Consider the following 24,416-nt stretch of genomic DNA (forward strand, 5'->3'; position numbering starts at 1 on the left):
TGTTGCTCGAAGACTCAAAATAGTTCTGCTTTGGCTTTGTTTGGAACTATTTTCATTGTCAAAATAGAAGAAAAAAAAATAACACAATATTAACTTATTGAACTGCTGTATAAAATCATTATCACATTTGCAGTCGTGCTGATATTCAAGAAAAAAAACTACACTCATGCTCATGTGATATTGAGGAACTATGTTATATTATATGAATATTAGATTTTTTGCCCCCATATCTTGAATTTCGGAGGCTTTCTAATTCTGCATTTTAATAAGCTACAACACAGTGAAAGGTTTTTTTTTTTTTTTTTTTTTGCATACTCTGGGTGGGTGACATACTCTATAACATCGGTTTGCACATTGTTAAAACAAGTTTCAATATTATCGTAGACAATACAAATCACACCCCAATATGACACGCTGGTCAGTTGAATGATGGAGTTCAACTATTGATATTCCATTCTCAAAATCACGGTAGCATATCGTGTATTAAGAGTGCACATATTGATGGAGTTTGTTTTTTACACGAGTTACATTTCCAGTCTTTCTGTGAGCGCGACCTGATTTTTTGACAGCAAAGTGAACGAGCCAAGAGAAGCAAATCATATGAGCTGAAATGAAAAAAATGTGATAAAATCTAATGCAAACGTCATTCATCACAGCATTTCAAACCAGCAAGGCCATAGATGTTCCGTTTACTCAATCATCTCTTAATTAAACGTTCTGCAAAGATTGAAAGCTTTGCACAGATATTAAAAACTCAAGAGCACAAGTCACAAAAATATGAAACTTTGTAGACTAATGTATGATTTCAGCTAGCTGTGGCTAAAAATAGAGCTCCAATTGAGTTACATCTGTTGCTGAGTACCAGAGAAACGGAAAATATTTTACAGCTTAAAGACCTCCTAAATATGTGAAAATCTGTTTTATTGCATTGTAGAAATATCAATATGTTTTAAATGAGGTTTCACCCAGTTCGATCCACGGATCTTGCAAATTGTAATTTAAGCTCTGTGATTGGTGGTCTAATTTTCTCTACTTGCCATCTCATTATTGGAGTCAACACAGCGGTCCAGTCTTGATGATATTTTGTAGCTCCTCGAGTGCACTATACATCCAATTGAACAAGCACACTGCAGTTGTCAATACCCTGTAACGAGAATCCTTCTTGACAGATGCATTTCTGAAGTATCTCCATAGTACAGTTTTTGCCTCAGGGAAGATACAGAACTTCAAACTCTCTTTCTGCTTCAGTGCTCAAGGACTGTTTCTGAATCATTCCCAATGGTGGCTTTTTTTAAACCATCTCAAAACTTCAAAGAAGCGATCTTGACGAGAGGTCATCTGGCACTTGAGGGAAAGAAGGTCCATATGCGACATTTGTATGTGTGACATTTGAAGCCAGACAATTGTGCAATTTTGGCTGCATCAGAGTCAATCTGTTTAGTCTACGTACAATACATAATGGCATGCATCTCTCTTTGAATAGACTATGCGCATATAGTCTGACACTGTGGTGCCTGCTACAATTACCCTGTGTACATTATTCTGTGCCAAATGATTCTATGGACTTTAGCAAACATCTCTTTTAGAGTTACTGCATATTTTGAAACGCATCACAGTTTGATTATGGGTTGCACACTAGTCGATGCATTGGGTCTGTGCTGGCTGTTTGCTGGTCACGACTTGGCTTGTTTGATTGTTTTCAATTGAATTTAATTGATGTATAATCACAGTTTAATAAAACACATTAATAAATATGCAGGGATCTATAACTGCAATAACTAGAATCATGATTAATTGATTAAAGGGATCCTATTGAGGTTTTTTTACGTGTTCATTTTTCTTTTGAGTGTAATGTTGCTGTTTAAGCATGAAAAGGCTTTGCAAAGTTCGAAAGCACAGTCCCTCCGGCGGGAGTTTTCTCTATATCAGTGCGCACTGTTGCTGAACTCGCTGAAATGCCTCTATAGCTGGTATGCGCATCACCGTCACGCCCATTAAGTGGCAAAAAGACTGAGCGGCAGCATTTGTTTTCAGTGTGAATGCTGCGGAAAACACACAAAACGCATCTAAAATGGGAAAGAGCTTTGCGATTGCCTGTACAACTAGTTTTGACAAGAAATATGAGGTATATTTTTACAGACTGCTGAAAACTACAGAAAAGAGAAGCAAATGGATCGCTGCAATTCATAGAAACAACTGGATCCAGGCAGTGAAAGGGGGATTTGCAGTATCATTTTGTGTCAATATGTTGAATTTAGGGGTAAATTCATACCCTATTGACATCAATTAAATATTTACCATCTTATTCTGCATAATTGGATGTTTTTAAATGAACACTGACAAAAGCTATTAAGTTTTAAGGCTAGATGATATGCTTATATATATATATATATAACATTGATATAGTAAGTGATCACCTGGATTTAGACCTATATTGTATTTATATAAAGCATTCACAGGCAAATGTGCTTATTTCCCCGCTATCTAAATCAGGCTCATATAAATGTCAGGAAACACGATTCCTGGCTGCATGTCAATATTCATGGATCACTGGATCTTTAAGTTGTAAGGAACACTATATCGAGTCCAACCTTAAGTTTAAACTGATAATCATTTGTTTTATTCAAGTTTTCGCAGTTTCCCCTATTAAATCCAGCCACTCAGCAGCTCTTCTGCCACTCAGTCCGGCTGAGGGAGTGTGTTCCAGCGGGAAAGTGACGTCAATGCAAACCCTCTAATGTAGTCTTGAGTTTTCTTCTGAGAAAGGCATACACAGAATAAAGGGACGGATCCCCTGAGTTAGTAGTGTGTTAAACTGGCGGTTATGGTAATGTACGGGACATTTCCCAAACTCACTCGAAGCGCTTGACCAATAACTACACACTGCTCCAGCCGACCAATCAGAGCACAGTGTGATTTTCAGAAGGAGTGGCTTCATAGAGACAGGAACTAAACAGAGCATTACTGACAGACTGGGAAGTGAGTAGCTGCAACAATGGAGAATATGGGGAAAATAATGTGTTTTTTGAACATTTCAAGTGTGAAAACATTCTAGTAGACCCCTAAAACAAAATCAACACTTCGAAAAAGGCCATAATAGGTCCCGTTTAATAATTTTATCTGCACATTTCTACTCGCTCAAACAAATTAGAAAAAAATGTACCCTCAAACTCAACTGGCATACCACCTCAGCTGTCCCATCACTGAAACTCTCTGAAACACTTCACTACCTCTCAGACTACGCAGTCACTCTTCTCTCATTTTCCTCTCAGTGCTACATCTATCAACCTCCACTGACGGGATGAATGATGTTCTGTTCAGTCTGAGCAGGCTGCGTTATGAACAGTGTCATCAGAAATTACTCATGAAAATGTAGTTTGACAAGTTTTACAATGATTATTATTATGTATTTGTAATCAAAGGAAAGAATTGTTAATGCCTTAACAAGCATAATTCAAGTAATTCAATCATGTTAACTAGCCAATTACAGCATTCATGTGTGTGTGTGTGTGTTTTGCATGTTTACCCATTAGGTACAAGCAATGGCTCTGTGCTGGTGTACAACTTGACCAGTGGCCTCCTGCACAAAGAGCTAAGTGTCCATTCCTGTGAGGTCAGGTAAGAAACCTTTACTCTGTAATAATATAACTACACACCCATTCATGAATAACTTACTCACTTAATACCTAGTTTGATTAAATTTTCACATTAAAATAGACCACTTTTTATGTAACTGACTTAAAGTTATGAAGTCTTGAAAAAAAATCAGATGACTAACTTTAAAGACTGCTCTAAGCAATTTATTCAACGGGATCATGGGCTGTGTCCCACTACACTATGCGCTTTTGGAGCATTCATTTCAGAACCTGATGGATTTTCTCCTTTAGTTTCGTTTAGGCATACGAGCATACAAATCACGCTCGGATCCACACCAAAATAATTGGTTTGAGAGTGCAACAAACTCTTGAGTGGTTTTACTTGTGGTAAGAAAGCTATCAAGAATCACAATGAGTTTTATCTGCCAAGTGTGCACAAACACAAGGAATTTGTTGTGGTTTTCCAGAAGCTCTGGATGCATGCATGCATACAGACATATAGACATATATGACATGACTAGAAATAACATTTAAATAAGACCAAGAAAGATAATAATAATAATACAAATAATAATAACAAAGTGGTATACATCTGGAACAGAAGACTTATGTACAGATTTGTACATTATGTACTGTATATACAGCTGTATAATTTAAAATATGATTATGTATTACATAATATCCAATTATTGCCTCTCTCTCAGGTACTGAGGTATGAATTATAGAAACAGGTAGTAGTTGCTGTGTTAATAGTTTAGGCTGGAGATAGTGGGGATAATGGGTAAAAAACAAACAGTTTTAATGCCTAGATGTTCTAGTGCACATAGATCTGTAATCCAACCTAATGGACCAACGAACCAAGTTGCATCATAATTCATATTGGGAAATGCATTACCTAAACATTGGCAATGTCTAATTCTGACATGCATTAGGTCCTAAAAGCCTCGTTCAGACTGTCAGTCCAAATCCGATTTTTGTGCATATCCTATTGGAATCTGATTATATTTAGCAAGTGTGAACAGCAAAAAATCACATGAAATGTGATTTTTACAAATCCGTTTTGAGCTACATTCATATGTGGTTTGAAATCCTATTGAACATCTATTTTTTTTGTCTGATTTTGCGTGGTTTGTCACTTTCTCACACCATGTGAAACGTAAACATGTCACGTTGTCTGAGGAAACATGCTGAAAGTCGCTGCAGAAACAAGGTTGTGTTGTTACAAAATGCCGGTCGAGCAGAAAATTGCAACAATAATGGAGACATGTTTTAAAACCGGCAGAGACGACAGCACCGAGTAAAGCCACACACATATCAGCCTCCTACATTTCTGTTGTTTTTGGCTAATGTCTACCAACGGCTCAGAAAAAATCTGTAGCGTTGAGCCCTGCTCATCGACACCAGGCTTCTGGAGAGGATGTAGACTCGTACACAGGAGAGGAGGCTGGAAGGTGCAGAGAGATAAAGAAAGGTGTTACATGAATCAGTGGAGAGGAGCCAGAGTAATGTAGCCTATCTGTGTTTACATGGATGAATTATGGACCATGATGGATAGATGCCAATGTGCATTTTTTTTTTTTTTATACAGTGTTCCTATCTCTATCTGGAGCATTGCAGAACCTATGCAGAATGCAGGGTTAGAGCCTCCTGCTGGCATCACTAACACATTTTCACCTATTTTAATTTTCAATAACTACTAGATAGACAGCTATCTAGCGCTAACATGTTTCACATTAGATAGTCGAAAAGTTTTGAATAACAAATGACAATACTGCTTTTGGGACAGCCTGAACATTACATTATTTTATGATTTTGCAGTAAATAATTGGCACACATGAAATGTTCTCGCTGAGTCTTGGTGCCATCTTGTGGTGTAAATGACTGGAAAGCACTGAGGTCGGAAGTGGAACATTTCGGCCTGGATATTCCCACCTCACACCACTCGAATGCGGCATTAGGATCACTATAATCTTCCAAACAGGTGTTTTGGAGCTAAACTCTACAGGAAGGTGGTCCTCCAGGAGCAGGATTAGACACCCCTGCCATATTAATTTTATTTCCAATGGTTTTTCATAGTTTTGATGACTTTCCTATGTGTAAGGAAAACTGTTTCCTGGTCCAAGCCTCGTTTCATTTGAGAATATCTCAACAGCCGTTTATGAGCACTATTTATTCATATCGCACATTAAAGCTAAACTTTAATGAACTCATGCTGTACAACACAGTCTCCAGGCTCACTGCCTCCCAGACATCCATGTTTTAATTATTCAAGGGTTTAGGATTATGACTTTTTGGTAGTATTACATCACATTGTAAGTGTATATTAGCACCATTTGTTGTTTTCTTTTGGCATCTGACCCAAATACGGTGACTCGTTACGTCAGATTTATCAAGTGGATTCTTTTTAAATTCTTTTAAAGTGAATGTCTTCATTGTATACATTTTTGTCTGCTGTAAACGTGTTCCCTAAAAATTATTCCGCAGTGTCTCCAACTTGCATTATGATTCACTGAGGATTGTCGAAAACAATCTCAAGAGATGATGAAGCAGCCCTCCATCTAAACTCATAAAATGAAGTTAATCATTCTGTTCGTGTGTTCACTGCAGAGCTCAGACCCCATGACACACCGGCCGCCCTCATTTTTATTAATTATCTCTCCCTTTATTTAAGCAGGCACCATTTCCCCCTAATAAATTAAGCGAGAGATTTAATCAATTAAGTCGTTAAGCAATTGATTGAAAACAAACACCATCCATTGTCTCTGCATTGTCTCGGCACTTTCTTGTGAAATGGAAGCCTTTCAGAATGTTTGGTTAACTTTTATTAGGGAAGGTTTTAACTGAGGAAGTTTTGTCAACACTGCTCCAATGACAATGAAAATTCTGTTTAAAAAGCATTGTTTAATGCCTTTCTGTATCCTGTATGCAACGTAATCAAAGGCCCCAGTATACTTTCAAGCATAGTTATTTTTTGTTCTTTGCTAGAGGGCAAAAAAAATTGGACCAAGTGACCGTATACTGTTTTCAAACATACAGTCCGCACTGGTGGGCGCAGGGTTTTGATTATGTAAAAATGTTCTGTGTGTTATGCTCTAACAACAAACACACAACAAACATTGGCAGCAGTGTAGCGGCAGAACACACCCACCTATTCACATAATCATCACGGACGAATGGTAGTTCGAATATGCTAGCCAAAGTTTGGCGAGCTGTTTTGAACTACTGAAACAAACTCCAAATGAGCTTTGTTTTGGCCAGATTATGTTCAAAATTATGTCAGTTTGTTGTTCGATTCCTCTTGAAATATATCGGGGCCTCCCCCATATTTTAGGACACCATGATCATGCTTTAACATTGTGTTTGATGGGTAAGTTCACCCAAGAATGAAAATTCATTGTCGTCATTTACTCATGTCGTTCCAAACCCAAAAGACTTTCACTTATCTTTAAAACACAGATGAAGATATTTATAATGAACTTTGAGAGATTTTTGTCTCTCCACTTAAAGTATATTCACTAAGTTCAAAGCTGTCATAAAGACATTGTAAAAGAGATCCATATAAAATGCACATTCAAATTTGGTAATCGGAAGGCAAACCATACTTGTTTTGTGCTTGAGAACAAACCTCATTAGCTACTCGAAAGCTCAAACATGCTGCGTAACACGAGAATGAACCTCATTGGTCCTTGCTGAAGCTCAAACGTGCTGCGTAACTCAAGAATGAACCTCATTGGTTCTTGAGGAAACTCAAACGTGCTGCGTAACTCGAGAATGAACCTCTTGGTTCTTGAGGAAACTCAAACGTGCTGCGTAACTCGAGAATGAACCTCATTGGTCCTTGCTGAAGCTCAAACGTGCTGCGTAACTCGAGAATGAACCTCATTGGTTCTTGAGGAAACTCAAACGTGCTGCGTAACTCGAGAATGAACCTCATTGGTCCTTGCTGAAGCTCAAACGTGCTGCGTAACTCGAGAATGAACCTCATTGGTTCTTGCTGAAGCTCAAACGTGCTGCGTAACTCGAGAATGAACCTCATTGGTCCTTGCTGAAGCTCAAACGTGCTGCGTAACTCGAGAATGAACCTCATTGGTTCTTGAGGAAACTCAAACGTGCTGCGTAACACGAGAATGAACCTCATTGGTCCTTGCTGAAGCTCAAACGTGCTGCGTAACTCGAGAATGAACCTCATTGGTTCTTGAGGAAACTCAAACGTGCTGCGTAACTCGAGAATGAACCTCATTGGTCCTTGCTGAAGCTCAAACGTGCTGCGTAACTCGAGAATGAACCTCATTGGTTCTTGAGGAAGTTCAAACGTGCCGCGTAACTCGAGAATGAACCTCATTGGTTCATGCAGAGGCTCAAACTAATGTCTTCACCTTAAGTGAATCCAAACACACATAACAGAAAATCTACTAAAATCTGTATTAAACACTCATATACTCACTTGCAGCGGCTTGTCTGTATCACCCAAAATATTCATCCAAAACATAAATTGAATCAATAATAAATTATAAATGTGTTCAGCATTCTGTAACACATTTTCAAATTTTCTATGAAATGAAAATAAAGGAGGCATTTATACAGCACTTGTACTACTGTACACCCAAAGTGCTGTACAATCATATCATGGGATCTCTCCTCAACCACCACCAGTGTGCAGCATCTATCTGAATGATGTGACGGCAGCCACAGTACAGCAGTGCCCGTACTCTCACCACACACCAGCTACAGGTGGAGAGGAGAGAATAGAGCCAATTCAGTGGATGGGGATTATTAGCAGGCCACGACTGGCAATGGCCAATGGATGGAAATTGGCCAGGACAATGTGATTACACCCCTACTCTTTTACGAGTAGTGCCATGGGATTTTTAATGACCATAGAGAGTCAGGACCTCGGTGTAACTTCTCATCTGAAGGACGGTGCTTGTAATGCCTCGTTTCCACTGAGCAGTACGGTACGGTACGCATTTAATAATAATAATAATAATAATAATACATTTAATTTGTAAGCGCTTTTCTAAGTACTCAAAGACACTTTACAGAAAATTATAAAACAGATGTAGCAACATAGAAAATTGTAAAGCAAATGTAGCAAAAAAAAGAAAATTAAACACACAATTAAATTAAACATTAAAAGCAATTTTAAAAAGATGAGTTTTTGTCAAGATTTTGAATTTTGACAGGTCAGTGCAGTCACAGATTTTTTGGGGTAGAGAGTTCCAGAGGGTGGGGGCAGCAACAGAGAAGGCTCTATCCCCCCAGGTTCGGTGCTTGGTCCTGGGAGGTAGAGTCAAGAAATTTGCATTGGAAGAGCGGAGGCAACGAGATGGGTTGTGGCGGTGGAGCAGGTCAGTAAGGTAGGAAGGGGCCTGGTTATAGAGGGCTTTATGAGTGAGGAGAAGGATTTTGAATTGAATTCGTTGTGGCACCGGGAGCCAATGAAGGTTCTTAAGGACTGGGGTGATGTGGTCACGGGTGCGGGTGTGGGTGAGTAGACGAGCAGCAGAGTTCTGAATATATTGGAGTTTGTTTAAGCTTTTCAATGTTGTGCCATACAGGATGCTGTTACGGTAGTCGATTCTGGAGGTGATGAAGGCGTGGATGAGGGTTTCAGCAGCGGAGAACGAGAGTGAAGGACGGAGTCGGGCAATGTTTTTTAAATGAAAAAAGGCAGTTCTAGTGATTTGTTTTATGTGCGGTTCAAAGGAGAAGTTATTGTCAAAGATGACTCCGAGGTTGCGACTGTGAAGGGATGGAAACAAGGTGGAGTTATCGACAGTGAGAGAGAAACTGTGAGTGGTCTTGGTGATGGATTTGGGACCGATGATGATCATGTCTGTTTTTTCACAGTTAAGTTGAAGGAAATTAGAGTGCATCCAGGATTTAATGTCAATGAGGCAGTTGGAGATAGTGGAGTGGGTAACGGAGGTAATGGATTTGGTGGAGATGTAAAGCTGAACATCATCGGTGAAAACAGTGAAAGTTTAGACCATGGTGGCGAATGACGTTACCAAGGGGAAGCAGATATAATATGAAAAGGAGAGGGCCAAGCACCGAACCCTGGGGGACACCTTGGGACAGCGGAGCAGTGGAGGAGGTGCAGTTGTTAATGTGAATGAACTGTTGTCTGTCGGTGAGATACGATTGGAGCCAGGAAAGGGCGGTGCCAGTGATGTTGAGGGAAGATTCGAGGCGGGAAAGAAGAATTGAGTGGTTTATAGTGTCAAAAGCTGCTGTGAGATCCAGGAGGATGAGAATGGTGAGATGACCAGCATCAGCGGAGAGGAGGATGTCATTGGTGACTTTAAGGAGGGCTGTTTCAGTGTTGTGTTGCGAACGGAAGCCAGATTGAAAAGGTTCGAACAGGTCATTTAAGCAGAGGTGGGTTTTGAGTTGTTTGGCCACAGTGCGTTCCAGTATCTTTGACAGAAAAGGGAGATTGGAGATGGGCCGAAAGTTTGACATGATGTCGGGGTTGAGTCCAGGTTTTTTAAGGATGGGAGTGACAGCAGCCAGTTTGAGTGAAGGGGGAATTGAGCCAGTGCTGAGAGAGGAGATAATGATTTCAGTGATGAGTGAGGAAATAGCTGGTAGACAGTTCTTGATAAGATATGATGGGATGGGGTCCAGGACACATGTAGATGTTTTCATTCCAGTTATGATTTTGGACAGCTCCCCTGCCGACACAGGTGAGAACTGGGACAGGGACAGAGAAAAGAAGGGAGCGTGAGCAAGTGATAGGATGGGAGTACAGACAGTATTGACAGAGGAAGAGGACAGGTTGTTATAAATGGTGTCAATTTTGGTCTGAAAAAATGAAAGAAAAGAGTTACATTTTTCAGTTGTGAAAGAGTTGGTGGTATTATCACTGGGTTTGAGAAGTTTATTTACCGTTGAGAAAAGAGCCTTGGGGTTGGTGGAACCAGAGTGTATGAGGTGTGAGTAGTAGGTGGATCGGGCAGTCTTGAGAGCTTCTTTATACTGCTCGAGGTAATCTGTATATGCTTGTAGATGAACAGATAAATTGGTTTTCCTATGGAGCCTTTCAAGCTGATGCTTTCGGGATTTCATTTTGCGCAGATCCGGGGTGTACCAGGGAGCAGAGTGAGAGAATGAAACAGTTTTGGTTTTAATGGGAGCCAGCTGATCGAGACAGATGGAGAGTGTTTCATTGTAGTAGTCAGTGAGATCGGAGGGGTTATCAGTCTGCAGTGGGGGGATGGAGGATATTTTGCTAACAAGAGAGGCTAAAAGAGCAGGAGTAGAAATGGATTTAAGATTTCTGAAGGAAATTGACCGTTTATTCTTAGTGGTCATAATGGGGAGATCGATGTTCATGGTGATTACCAGATGATCGGAGATGTTGAGGTTGAGGCTGGAGAGGTGAGATATGGTGAGACCAGTAGAGCAAACCAGATCCAGGATGTGGCCACGGCTATGAGTAGGAAAGTTAACATGTTGGGTAAAGTTGAAGCAGTGTAGCATTTCCAGGAATTCAGTGGCAGATTTGCAGTTAGTATCGATGTGAAAATTAAAATCTCCCAAAAGCAGAACAGAAGGTGAAATGGCAGATAGCTGAGTCAAAAAATCAGATAAGTCAGCGAGAAAGGAAGGATTTGGTTTGGGGGGGCGATAGATTATGGCAGTGACCAGAGGAGTGGGACCAGAGAGTTTGAAAGTGATGTGTTCAAAGGACTGAACAGCAGGGATGGAGATGATGGATGTTTTAATGTCCTTTCTGTACACTGCAGCGACACCGCCTCCCCGCCCCTCAGGTCGGAGTTTGTCCATGTATGTGTATCCTGTGGGTGTGGTTTCGTTGAGTGAGAAGTAGTCCAGGGGTTTATGCCAGGTTTCAGTGATACAGAGGAAATCCAGGTTATTGTCAGTAATGAATTCGTTTAAAATGAGACTTTTATTGTTGAGTGAGCGAGTGTTAAACAAAGCCAGTTTCAGGTGACGTTGCTTTGTGATGGATTGAGAGGACAGAGGAAGGGGGCGGAGATTAGATAGGAGCGCTTGTCGTTTGTTGTGATGACGTAGTGAGGAAGTTGGAATGCGCGAATAAGACCAGATGGATGGAATGGAGTTTGAAGTTGAAAAGTTGTAATTGAACATACGACCAGAGCCTCTATGTGGAGGACGGCGAGGTAGTCCAGATTCTTGAAGGATGTTGATGTTGTCCGGACGAAGGTGGTTGTTGAGTGGGCGGGAGTCGACAGCAGAGCATAACGGTGGCATAATCCAGGCGTGGTGCGCTAGCACAAAGCTAGCGCTAACTTGATCCCAGAAGCCGGGCGTCTCAATTCCAGTCCAATTTCAGCAAGTATGTAACGTTAAGTTCTAAGATTTCTTCGCGATCAGAGTTGTTGATCTGCTCGAAGGCCACGGTTGAGTCGGGCACTTGTTGCTTGTTCTGGTGTTTTGTCCTTCGTGAGATTCCCAGGACAGATATCCGCTTTGATTTTTCATTCATGCGTTATCCGTTGTGAATTCAGTATGAGATGACTGAGAGGATGAATGAACTTGTAGTAATAAAATGAATACTGATTAAGAAGAATTAAAATAGATACACATTAAACATTAAGACATTAAAACAGAGCCGGGCGGAGAAGCGGCAGCCAACATGCGCCAGCGTTTGAGTATTTGCGTTTATTTGCGTTTCCACTATCAAAAGTTGTGAATGGTACCAAAATGCCGAACCGTACCGTACCACTTTTTAGGTACCCTTCCATTGGGGTACCTAGCACAGTGGAACGGTACTAAAAGGTGGAGCTAGACTCACTGCAGGACGTTGATTGGTTGACAGAGAACCGTCACTTGCGCGTGCTACAAGGGGAATGACAACATAAGAAGCGCCATTTTTTAATATACAGTTTAATATAATAATACTGTTACTGTATCACTAAATGTAATTTTAAGAGTTTTTCAGGCGAGAATGTAGTTGTTTAAAGCTCAAATCTGTGGTTTATTTATAAAAATGATAATTTTTTTCCCCCGGTTGTGAGATCCAGGCGTTCAGCGGGGCTCGGCGCTCATGTTTCCCGGCTGGATGAGCCTTTCGTCGGCTAATCTTCTGACGTTCGTCGCTTACTCCGACGGTAGTGGTTAAACATGAGATATAATTCGTCTTGTGTAGACCTAACGGGCGATCTTTGCTCTCGTGAATATATAATGAGTTCCCTGTCAATCGTTTTGGCTGAGGGCTAAGTTTAGTTTCATAGGCTAATGTTATGTATTTAACTTTACTTGTAATGTTAGACTAGAGCGCTGCATTTGGATATTTGACTGAATTGTTTGCTTTATTTCTTATTGTATAGCTTCTTGTACCTTTTACTTAAACTTTTATATAGGCTATTATTGATAAAACTGAAATTTTACAAAAAGAAATATGGTTTCTTGTCATTTTTTTATTACAAGATTATCACTGATGTTTACTGCAACATTTGTACAAACGCATATATTGCCTGGAATATGTTTAATTTTTTTTTATTTAAACGAAAAGAGGTAACGTTAGGGTTGTGTTTTAAATTTCGTTTTGTTATAAATAACGTTAGAATAACGTATAACGTGCAGTGAATAATCAATATGCGTTCCGCATGAACCACATTTGTGTCCCTATAATGTTTAATTTATTTAAATGAAAACGAAAAGAGGCAGAGTGGTGTTTTATAACAGATTTCGTTTTATTGTTGCTTAAAATGTACAGAGCAAGTTAACAGAGGTAACCGGAGTAGCAGAGCGACGCTTTAAGAACGCGCTGTACCATTTGCATGTAGGAGTCGCACATGGCGTGTACAAACTTTGCGTACTTGATATTGAGAAAAGCCTAATGTCAGCGCTTGTCTTCTTGTAACAAACATGTCGAGGAGCAAGAACAAGATCTGCTGCATGTCATCCATTGTAGTTTACTATGTTCTTCTTCGAGCGAAAATGACGTTGATCGAAACACCACGCCTATCAAGTAAGGGTACTGTTGGCAGTGGAAACGCTAGCCAGATCATGGTTAACAGACCCGAACCGTACTGTCCCGTACCGTACCGGACTGCTCAGTGGAAACGAGGCATTATAGTATAGTGTCCCCCGCCACTATAATGGGGCGTTAGGACCCACACAGACCACAGGGTGAGCGCCCCACTCACTAACACCTCTTCCAGCAGAAACCTGGATTTCCCAGGAGCTCTCTTATCCCAGGTGCTGATCAGGCTCAACCCTGCTTAGCTTCAGTGGGCAACCAGTCTTAGGCTACTGCGTGATATGGCTGCACTATTTAAACCCAACATCCCACTCTTGCTTTTCTAATATCTTTATTATCTAAAACTGCTAGAGGGAACCAAAAAAGGATTAAAGGATTGACATCAGTCAGAAAGAAGGTGAAAGCAAAGGTCGGTCAGGGGGGCAGTGTTGGGGAAGGCTTATCTCGTTCTTTTCACTTATTTGTTGGAGGATGTGTGTGGGATTTCTTCTTGTTCATGGTGAAATATAGATGTTAAATGTATTTTCACAATTTGACCGCTCTAGTCACATGGTAATCAATGATCTCCTGCTTTTTTCAATGATGAGTTTGTTGAACCTCATCTTGATGCATAAAATCCTTCAGATGCATTCATTTATTCATCTGTGGCTAAAAAAATTGTCCTATAGTGAGCAGGATATATACAAATTTAGCGTATGGCTTCTACAGGCAGGTACTATATTATTATGCCTGAATCCTCATCAGCTCTTTACAATTTTACAATGTAAATCTATGATGAAAAATGGAACTGCAGCGCTCTCTAATTAAGAGCCATTGGGGCAGATCTCAGACTGCCCCGCTTATTTTCACGTTACCTTTCAGCTATATCTATATTAATCTGCATCAGGCTTTCCTGTAGCTCAAACAGTAGAGCGTTGGCGCTAGCAACGCTAGAATCGTTGGTTCGATTCCCAGGGAAAGCAAGAACTGACAAAATGTAAAATGTGTACCTTGAATGCAATGTAAGTTGCTTTGAATAAAAGCGTATGCCAAATGCGTAAATGTAAATGTAGTTCAGTAACTAGTTGGCATGTCTGTTCTTTGTATCAAATTAATGAAAGTTTGAATGTGAATTCAATAGAATATAAAGCTTACAAAATGTTAATCAAACTAGCGCTAAGACCCAGAATCTACCCTACCTAAAGTTACGGCCAGGAGCCGCTACCGCTCACTTGTCATCATGCCACACATGCACAAAGTCTTAAACTTTCCCCGGCCCTATGCCCTCAATCCATAGAGGCTCCTCATTACCATATCATTTGCATTTTTTTTTCAGGAGAAGTGGCCTAATTAATCAAGTGGCCATTTTATGTCTCATTAGTGCTCTCTTCTTGGATCCCCCAGCCAGGACACACCAGCCCACAGAAAGTCCATTATTCTTTCTGCCTTTCCTGAACACAGACTTTCTCTAGACTCATTGTTTTGTTTTTTTTCGTTTGTTTTTTTTATCAGTCCGGTTCGATTTATAATGAAGGCCTTTCACGTTTTGATTTTTTAAGAGCATAAGTAGGAATTCTGAGGATGCTGTTGTGATATATGTGTTTTAAAAAAAGTGCAGTAAGTGGAAAAAGAGGAAATTTGGAATACACAGTCGGGGTTTGTTCATACTTGGCATGTTTGGTTGGATTAAAATGAACCCTGGTGCGATTGCTCTGTTAGTGCGGTTAATTTGAATAAGTGTGAACGCTGCCAACTGAACCCTGGTGTGCATCTAACAAGTGGACCAGGATCGCTGAAAAGATGGGTCTCGGTCCACTTCCAAACTAACTCTGGTGTGGTTTGAATGAAATATAAACGCAACACAGACCAAAGACATGTAAAAAAAACAACAACAACAACATGATGTCACAAGTTGCGACCCTAAAAAGTACAGAATGCTCATGCATACCTGTTTTCTCTCATCATAGTCGCGATGTTGCTCATCACAGTTTGGTACAGACCATTCGGTACATGGTTTTAAGCGCAGGGTGCAAGTTCACTTAGGTCGTGTCCGAATTCACTTTTGCTAGTTTAACGATGGGAAAAATGGTCGGCGCGCCAGGCGCATGGTCTAAAAGGGTTATCCCTATTCTCTTAATGAGTAATGGGTGTGTTTTGGGATTAACTTGTGTTAAACCAATCAGAGTCTCATCTCCCATTCCCTTTAAATGCAAGTTGCGCTCGCACCATGGCAGATTCGCTATTTACATGACGGAATTTGATAGTGGAAAGACCGAACGCGCAAACGGATCTGCTCGTGCGCGAGGTAAAAGTGCGCAAGCAGACCATCTACAGGACAAGCCGGATTCCACCATATCTTTATGTACAATATTTGGCATGTTTGTGTGCTGCTGTGCGTCCCTGTGTGTTTAATAAGCAAAATGTACGCGTGTTGTGGACCTGCCTATAGACGCACATTACTAACACGCTCTTTAAATAACAAAAAATATATATATATTGCGCCATTGCCTTTAGACCAGGTTTCAATTGGTCAATGGCTCAGTCTATGCCTCAAAATAGCAACGCTCCAACAATGTGCCAGAACACACCTCGTTTTCAGACCAGCAGCCCATGGGCACACAAATGGTCGCAAATGCATTTGCTATTTAAACAACGTGGCGCAGGACGTGAAAGTGATAACTGCGTCGGTCTGAAACTAGCAAAAAACACTTGTGTCGTGCTTGCCGTTGCATTGCGCCGGGTGTAAGATAGGGCCCATAGTCTCTTAAGGAGCTATAACATCTGATATATATTAAAATAAAAGTGATGAAAGTTTTTTATAGCCATGCTCTAATTTTTAAGCTCCTTCCCCAGCCCACCAAGAGTATTTTTCAAAACTAACCTGCAAACAACATTTTCTGTTAAGAATTTGTCATTGTATTGATGTCAAGGCCATGGGCACATTAAAGTCACGAGTTGTCACTTATTTCTAATGTGAGCAGATCAGCCAATCGTAATGTCTTGAATGTACAGTAGCAAAAATAGCAAAAATAATTCTAGAGGTCAGAAAGAGGGGGAGTGGAGATTAATACATTTTCTTCTAATGTTTTTCCCTTGATGTCCTTGTCTCTTGCAGAGGAATTGAATGGGTTAGTTTGACTAGTTTTCTGTCCTTCGCCACTTCTGTTCCCAACAACCTTGGACTTGTGAGGAATGAACTGCAGCATGTGGACTTACGCACAGGTAAAGCACACACACTGACACACATTACACACTGGTATTTTATCCTGATTGTACATTGCTCAATCTCCTTAAAGTTGGGTGCATTCTGACTATCAATGTTCATTGGTATCAGCTGGAATGAATTGTTCTGAAAGTGAATCCAATTATATTATTCCAACGAGTCATTATCATTATAGCTGTGATGTGGATGTCACTGTTTCATTGAACTAGTTATTGTGTGAACGGGTCTTAACTCATCCCACATCACATGTGTGGCTTGTTATTATGGCTCTAAAGAGTGAGCAATGATTTTTCCAGACAGGTGTGAATTACATCTGATCAAAACTCATCAATTTTTATATAATACCTTCAGATTAAAAACAAATGATTATGTCTAACCTTATAGGCCAAGTACATTTCACACTGTTATTGGCTACATTTTTCCTGTATTTGCTTCATATGACTGGATGTTTTGGGAAATCTTATTGGGTCATGTGCATGAACGGTGTGTAATGTCAAGTTAAATACAATTTCATAAAAAAATGAAAATAAAAACATGTTTCAAGACTCTCACATTGTGTTAAATTACATTGCTCTCTTTTTTGTTAATTAAGCTTGTGTATCAATATTAGTTTGGTCATGCAGGCATTGCTTGGAAACTCCAGTGAAAGAACTTAATGAATATTGATGCACTATAATCAGCTTATTCTCTGGATGATGAGCAGTCTCACACTTCAGTGTATCTGTTTTTCAGGCTATAAACTAGGCCTACTATGCAAATGTCACATTGAAATTTAATTAATTCATTAAAGCTGCAAGCAGCATTGATCGGGACCTCGCACGTTGGTGCACATTTGGGGTTCGGGTGTGTTTTTGAGCATTCCTATACCTCTCAACAAGTACTTCCTGTTTCAAAATGCCTGTGAAGAGAGATGTGTTTGAAGTGTGTGAGTGGCGGTAGAAGTGTAGGAGAGATAGCTTGTAGAAGGTGTGAGGGAATCGGGTCTAGAAGGAAGGTTGAAGAAGGTCTTCTGCCTCTGTAAGGGGAGAGGAGGAGATTATTAGCTGTGGATGTGATTAGTCTGAGTTCCCAGATGTGTGAAGTTAAGAACTGACTGCTGATGGTTGTGGATTTGTCTGAGAAAAATGTGCTAAAACTTCAGCTGTTAAAGAGGTGGTGGGAGGTAGTGGAGGGGCTGATAATTCTAGAGTTCCACAGAAAAAGAGAGAGGACCCAGACATACACTTTAGATATACAAAGACGGTGCAATCACATTACTATGAATAGGAAAAAGTTCAATGTGCAATATGGCAGAATAAGTCCCAACTTCTAAATAAAAGAGCCAGTTGCTAGTTGGTAAAGTCATTGCATCACTGCAGCTGCCATTAGCAGCTTCGATTGCCATTGAAACGGTGTTTTGAGATGCGCATTGACTGGTCCAGCCTGAATTATAAGCTTTTTTTTAATGCTATGAGCATTAGAAACAAAATTCATGTCAGATCTTGTTACTGATTTAAAAAATGTTATTTAAATGTGAGTGTGGCAAGTAGTTGAGATTTCAGGATTCCTACATTCAAATAAATAGGACTTGGATTGGAAATAAATTGGTCTTGGACGCTTGAAATATCTGCCCCGAGGGCGGAGGCTTTGCAAATATGGCCGCCGAGAGATTTTGACAGGCTAGCAGGATTGTGTCCTCTTCTGTGTGGGATGTTAGAGTGTTTTTGTAGAGAGGAATGTGCTGAAAACATGTTGAATATGGACACATAGATTATTAAAAAAAGTAAGAAGCAGAAAAAGAAAATAGATACTTAAGTGCGTTGTCTTTGCTTTGTGGACTCACGCAGGTTTTACCCGAGTAGGTCTTGACACAAGGAAAGCTAACTCTGACACGGATTCCAATTAAATATATGGCTCATCAAAGCTTGTGTTAATACCGCTGTTCACGCCTTTATAATTAGCAAACCAAAACGCAATAGCACACGAATGACTTTAATCGAAACTACTGCCTGCGGGACAGTTCGGCACTTAAGTGCAATAGATATAACAAGCAATAAAAATAACGGTAACACTTTACTTAAAGCCTTTATGTATAATGCATTATAAAAGTATTGATGCTTTGTAATGCACTGTATAATGCATTGTATGGTCTAAATAATTGTAACCAGAATTATAATAAATTATATAATACACCTTTAAATGCCAAACAACCAATTTCAGATAACTTACATTATGAATATCTTTATAATGCATTATACATAAAGGCTTTAAGTAAAGTGTTACCAAAATAACAAAGCTGCTTCTTGCTGACAGACATTATTCTGATAACAAACAAATACAAATTAAAATAAAAAATAGGAAAAAGCAATAAACAGTAAAACAAATAAATCCCCTCTAGCAGCAAATATTCATCTTAACGACAGAAACGGGCTAAGCAAACACTTATGTGCTGCTGCCGTCTCCTCTTAATCGCTTTTCCTTGAATTGTTTAAGCATAAACAAACGTATAAAAAAAATAATAAAGTTTTTAAGTATTTGGTATGGTTTGATAAACTCTATATCAAATAGAAAAATCTGAAGGGCTGTTTAAATACTCTTTTTCCACCATATCTTTATGTACACAATAATAATCTTTTACATTGTAATCCTTTTATTTTAAATATATGCCATGTTTGTGTGCTGCTGTGCGTCCCTGTGAGTTTAATAAGCAGAGTGTACGTGTATTGCATTTATTATTTATTGCTCAGTCTGTTTCTGTTTTTTCTATTTCAACAATGCGCCAAAACACACCTTGTTGTCAGACCAGCACACCCATGGGCGTAAATGCATTTGCTATTTAAACAACGTGACGTAGGACGTGAAAATGATAACTGCGTCGGGCTGAAACTAGCAAAAAACACTTGCATCGCGCTTGCCGCTGCATTGCGCCGGGTGTAAGATAGGGCCTTTTGACTTCTTTTCTTTGACTTTCAGATTCCGCAGCTTGTTGTGTTTGCTGGAGCCACATTGACCGCATTATTTCTGTCTCTCTCTAAGCGCCACCTACTGTCAAAGCGTGAATTTGCATTTTTATTCATTCGGTCTCCTTCACTCCTTCCGCTATGCTTCTTGTTTACGTTGGGGTTGTTCACATCAGAATACACATTTTTACCTCTTTACACAGCATATACACAGTGTTGTTAAATTTAACAGGCTGATGCAAAAAGTATTGTAAAAATCAAAACAATTTGTGATAAGGTATCTAGAATCGTTTATGATATTTTGAAGTGCCCATTATAACAATACCATGCATGTTCATTACTGCGATATATCATATTACAGGAGACCAGCACATGTCTACTGAGTTGAAGTGGTTTATATTCATTCTGTTTTATGTTTACAGAACTTTACTTGTTTACGACAGCTTGCTTTTGACAGCCTGATAGAGAGTTTTCTGGGTCATCTGTGTGCGTGCGTGGATTGTGTACGGCATGCAAATCCTGACATGGCCTTTTTATCAGTGTTTTGTTGTTGTTGATGTTGTTAACTCTCCTCCACAGTCTGCACTCTTTTGGTTGATTAGCTCCCTGTCTTCATTAGAACAGGACTTTAATTAGGCCACTCTTTCCCTACAAACTTTGTGTCAGTGAATATCACACACTTGCACACACTTACACAATCCTTCACACACTAGCTAAACACTTGACAATCTGGAGAGCAAATCAGGGCTCTGCAAACTCTCAAATCATTGAGTCGAGAGAGTAGGATATTGCTGAATATACAGGTCAATCGACTTAATTTTAGCACAATATTTTGCATTTTATACATAAAAATCACAGCAACCCACAAAAATGTTTTTTAAGGTACTGAATGTCAACTAAAAAAGCTACTTTTTAAATATTTTTTATGAAATAAACCATTACTATATGTTGTAGATAATCTACAAGAATCTAGAAATATAGTGAAATTAAATTACTTTTATATCATACTGTGTTTTATTTATAGAGCATAAAAAGCATGTCATACATTTATATTTATTTAGCATTGAAAGGTTGCTTACCTGGCTATATTTCATGATGTTTCAGTCGATTTTACACATTTTAGTCTGTCAATAGTTTAACTAGTAAAATGTGTACAAGCTTATATGACAATAATATGTTAACTAATGCAAGTAAGAATAGGCCTAAATGACTTACGATGATATCCTCTGGATCAAGCCACACAGTGCATCCTCCAAACTCGATGAGAAGCAGAGGAATGAAGCTTGATGGTTTATTTATCGACGTGATGGGGGCGTTTACAGGTTTGCGTGCCTCACGTGGACGATTACCGTGTGATTAGCTTATGTTGCGCGTGGTTGTGTTCACATTCAAAATAATGAGCTCGGACGCTGAAGATTGTTGGTTTCATATGTATTACATAAACAGAGAAAATGTGTTTTCCATATGAATTACTTCATTTAAAAGTAGACTTCAAACTTTCTAAAGACTTATCTCTCATGTCTGTGTGGCAAGTATTCGCTGAATTTCGGGAACACTTTTGGACGCATTTCAGAAAAAAGTTCACAGAGACGGCAGAAAGCACACCCTGTTTAATTTCTTTATTTTACAGAAGCACAACGTTTTGTTGTTATTGTGAGTGTCCTCAAAAGTAAACCCTTTACAATTTCGAATGATGTATTAAAAATGGAGTTTTTTAAGTCGATTTAGCTGCTATATGTGGAAAAAATCCACAAAAATGCGCGGGCACGTTTGTCGACCCCAGGGGGTTACTTAAATCAAATAACTTTCAGTGTAACTCAACCACAGACACAAGTTAAACACTGAGTGAAAGTCTTGGATGCAGTTCCAAGCAACATAACATTTTGTGACTTTGATAGACCGTATAAACAGTATACTGTACTGTCAATTATAGCACCCACATAAAAGTCCACAATAAACTGATGGTACTCAAACAGAATAAGCTTTTTACCTCCCATTATTTCTGTGGTAAATTAATTTACTATGGTGCTATTACCATTGTAGTGGACAGCAGGCAGAGAGGATGGAGAATTTTAATTTCCATTTCCACACAACGGTGTGGAAAGGTTTCAATTTGATGGGATTGGAGTTTAGTGGACAACACAAACAAATGCTTTTTGCCTTCAGATAAAGCGACATCTCTCAATCACAGATCGACCCCCTCAATCACAGGAACTGCTTTTCCCCCCAATTCTAATGATCATCAATTCCTTAGGAAAAATTTTCAGGAAAAACTAGTTTTACCATAAGGCTGAAGCCATAAAGAAAGGACAGATCTTCACAATTCTTCAAAGTTCAACATTACGCAATCATGTTTTGAGATGTTTTCAGCACAGTGCCTAGGTTAATCCACAATTGGTTTGAAAAGTGAGCTATGCATTGGTAAAACTTTGCTGTTCTAGCTGTGAACTGTGATCATATACAGCTGGCTAATCAGAGGTCTGTAAAGTGTTTATTGAGGATTTATATGGACATGGTTTTGCGTGTTTTATATAAATTACTTACCTCGGGTATGTGGTCACTCATTTAGAATACGAATTCATCAACATTAGAATGAAGTTAAGAACAAATTCATGTGCGTACGCACGCGTTGTGAATTAGGCGGAAAGGTTTCGTGAGAAGTTCAAATGTGCGTGTAAATATGAATAATGTACGCAATTAATGAATGAGACCCATTGCTCTTAAGTACATCACTTTGCAGTGCAATTTTGTGCTTGAAAGGGACATGCATGATTTATTAACCATCTTTCTTTAAATGTTGCTTCATAGCACTCCTCCAAACAATCAGGTCCGTGTGAAGTATTTGGAGAAAAATGAGCAGTTAGAAAGACAATGAAGCAATAAGTAATTTAAGGCAGTGTGTTACTGTGATTTATTTTTGGGCACGGGATGTTTATATAGATAATAAATGTAAACAAAAAAATAAGCGAGCAAATTTGGACACGGACATATATCCACTTGACAACTTCAACCAATGGACACTTTGTTCCTTTGCGTTTGCAAAAGAGTCTCTTTCAAACCGTCAGATCTGCACAAGGTTCACACACATACAATCCAGTGGCTCTCAGTCCTGGTGTGTCTCTGATTTACCAAACATAATTTATATCATTGGTAGAAGTGCCAAATCCTGAAGATGTAATAAATAAGTTGTCTGCTCCTGCAATTGGTGATTGTTTTGTTTTTTTATTCTGCTTTTTGTTGATTATTGAGGGAATAGTGTGAATGATGAACAAGTGAGAGATTTCAGACACCGGTTGACACCAAAATGGCACAGTTAGTTGTTTTACGTTAGTTTTAAAGGGGTCATATAATGCCATTTTTGTACAAGCTAATATGATTCTTTAGGGTCTAAATTAAAAGTTTGTAATATACTTTAATTAAAAATTCTCATTAGTATTGTAAGAAAACACTAATTTTACCTGCTCAAAAACAGCTCTGTTTTCAGCACGCCGTTTCAGTGCATACAGCTTTAAATGATAATGAGCTTTGCTCACCCCGCCCCTCTGTTCTGTGCGTACACCAATTCTAACACAATAACCACGCGTTGTTCATTATAAACGTGGGATTATGAATTATATTGAGAACGTCGTACATAGAAAACATGCCGTAATGTACCCGGAGTGTAAACCTTAGATGCATTCATCATGAAGCGTGCAGCAAGGTTTGCAAATTTGCAAAGATTAATATAAATACTAATATAAAGGTTAATAAAACATTACACTCACATCTTCTGGAGGTTCAGCAGTAACACGTTGGTACCGATCCGTTTTTTCTCGTTTGTAACGCTGTCTGATGTGAAATGATTCACGCAAACAGGAAAGCACAGATGATCGTGGGGAATCCCCGTGAGGGAATCCCCGCGTCAATCCTTTGGGCATATCGCTTCAAAAACAAAACTCAGCCACTGCATCTTCAATGGCTCAGATTTAGGAACATTCAAATGACTGCTGTGTTCCTTATTACACCGAAGAACAATCGCAGACGCCATTATGCTCATAGACAGCGCTCCAGTGAGGGTATCAACAATGACGCGCGGACTATGATTGACAGCTCGCTCATGAGCGAGGGCAGGTGTGTGTTGAAACGCTGCAGCTGTCAATCACAATCGTGGGAGGGGCGTCCGACCGTGTGACGTCACACGGTCGAACGGCTTGATTTCAGAGAGGTTCAAACATATAAGGAGATTAAAAAAAAACCACTGGATGGATTTTTATCATTTTATGATGGTTGTGTACAGGCACTGCCAACACACATTTCAGTACAATCAACTTGTAAAAGTGCATGTACCATTATATGACCCCTTTAAGAAAAACTCTTTGTTTCCTGCATTTGTTTGCAGATACTGTACCACTTGGTTTGATATTTTGTTTTTTAATTTGATGACATTGACATTTTTAAGTGTGTCTTAAGTGTCCAAATAGTTTCACTGTCAGAATAATTAGGCTGTGTGTCCACCAAAGCATTTTTCCCCCAGAGGCCAGCATCATTTTTATTTTGTTTTCAATAGGAGCGCTGCGTAATTACCAAAGCCAGCAGTGTGACGAGGTGCTGCACGCTTGGTGTTTTCTTTTCTTTTTCTTTTTGCTGGTCAATGAGAGAGAAAAATGTTCCACTATGGGTAAAAATGCAGGACCTGTCGCTTTTTACCCAGCTGTGGACGAGGG

The 24,416-nt window shown here is 39.4% G+C and overlaps 1 protein-coding gene across 1 annotated transcript in view; it reads left to right on the forward strand.

Annotated features, from left to right (window-relative positions):
* Positions 1-24,416, forward strand: part of wdr11 (WD repeat domain 11) — a 113,598-nt gene that overhangs the window by 55,593 nt on the left and 33,589 nt on the right. The window contains exons 11-12 of the mRNA XM_081351297.1: positions 3,534-3,618; positions 16,667-16,773. Of these exons, the coding sequence (XP_081207423.1) occupies positions 3,534-3,618; positions 16,667-16,773 (192 nt within the window). The remainder of the gene's footprint in view (positions 1-3,533; positions 3,619-16,666; positions 16,774-24,416) is intronic.

The sequence above is a fragment of the Scardinius erythrophthalmus genome (genome assembly GCF_964197995.2).
Source record: "Scardinius erythrophthalmus genome assembly, chromosome: 21".
Taxonomy (NCBI): Eukaryota; Metazoa; Chordata; class Actinopteri; order Cypriniformes; family Leuciscidae; genus Scardinius; species Scardinius erythrophthalmus.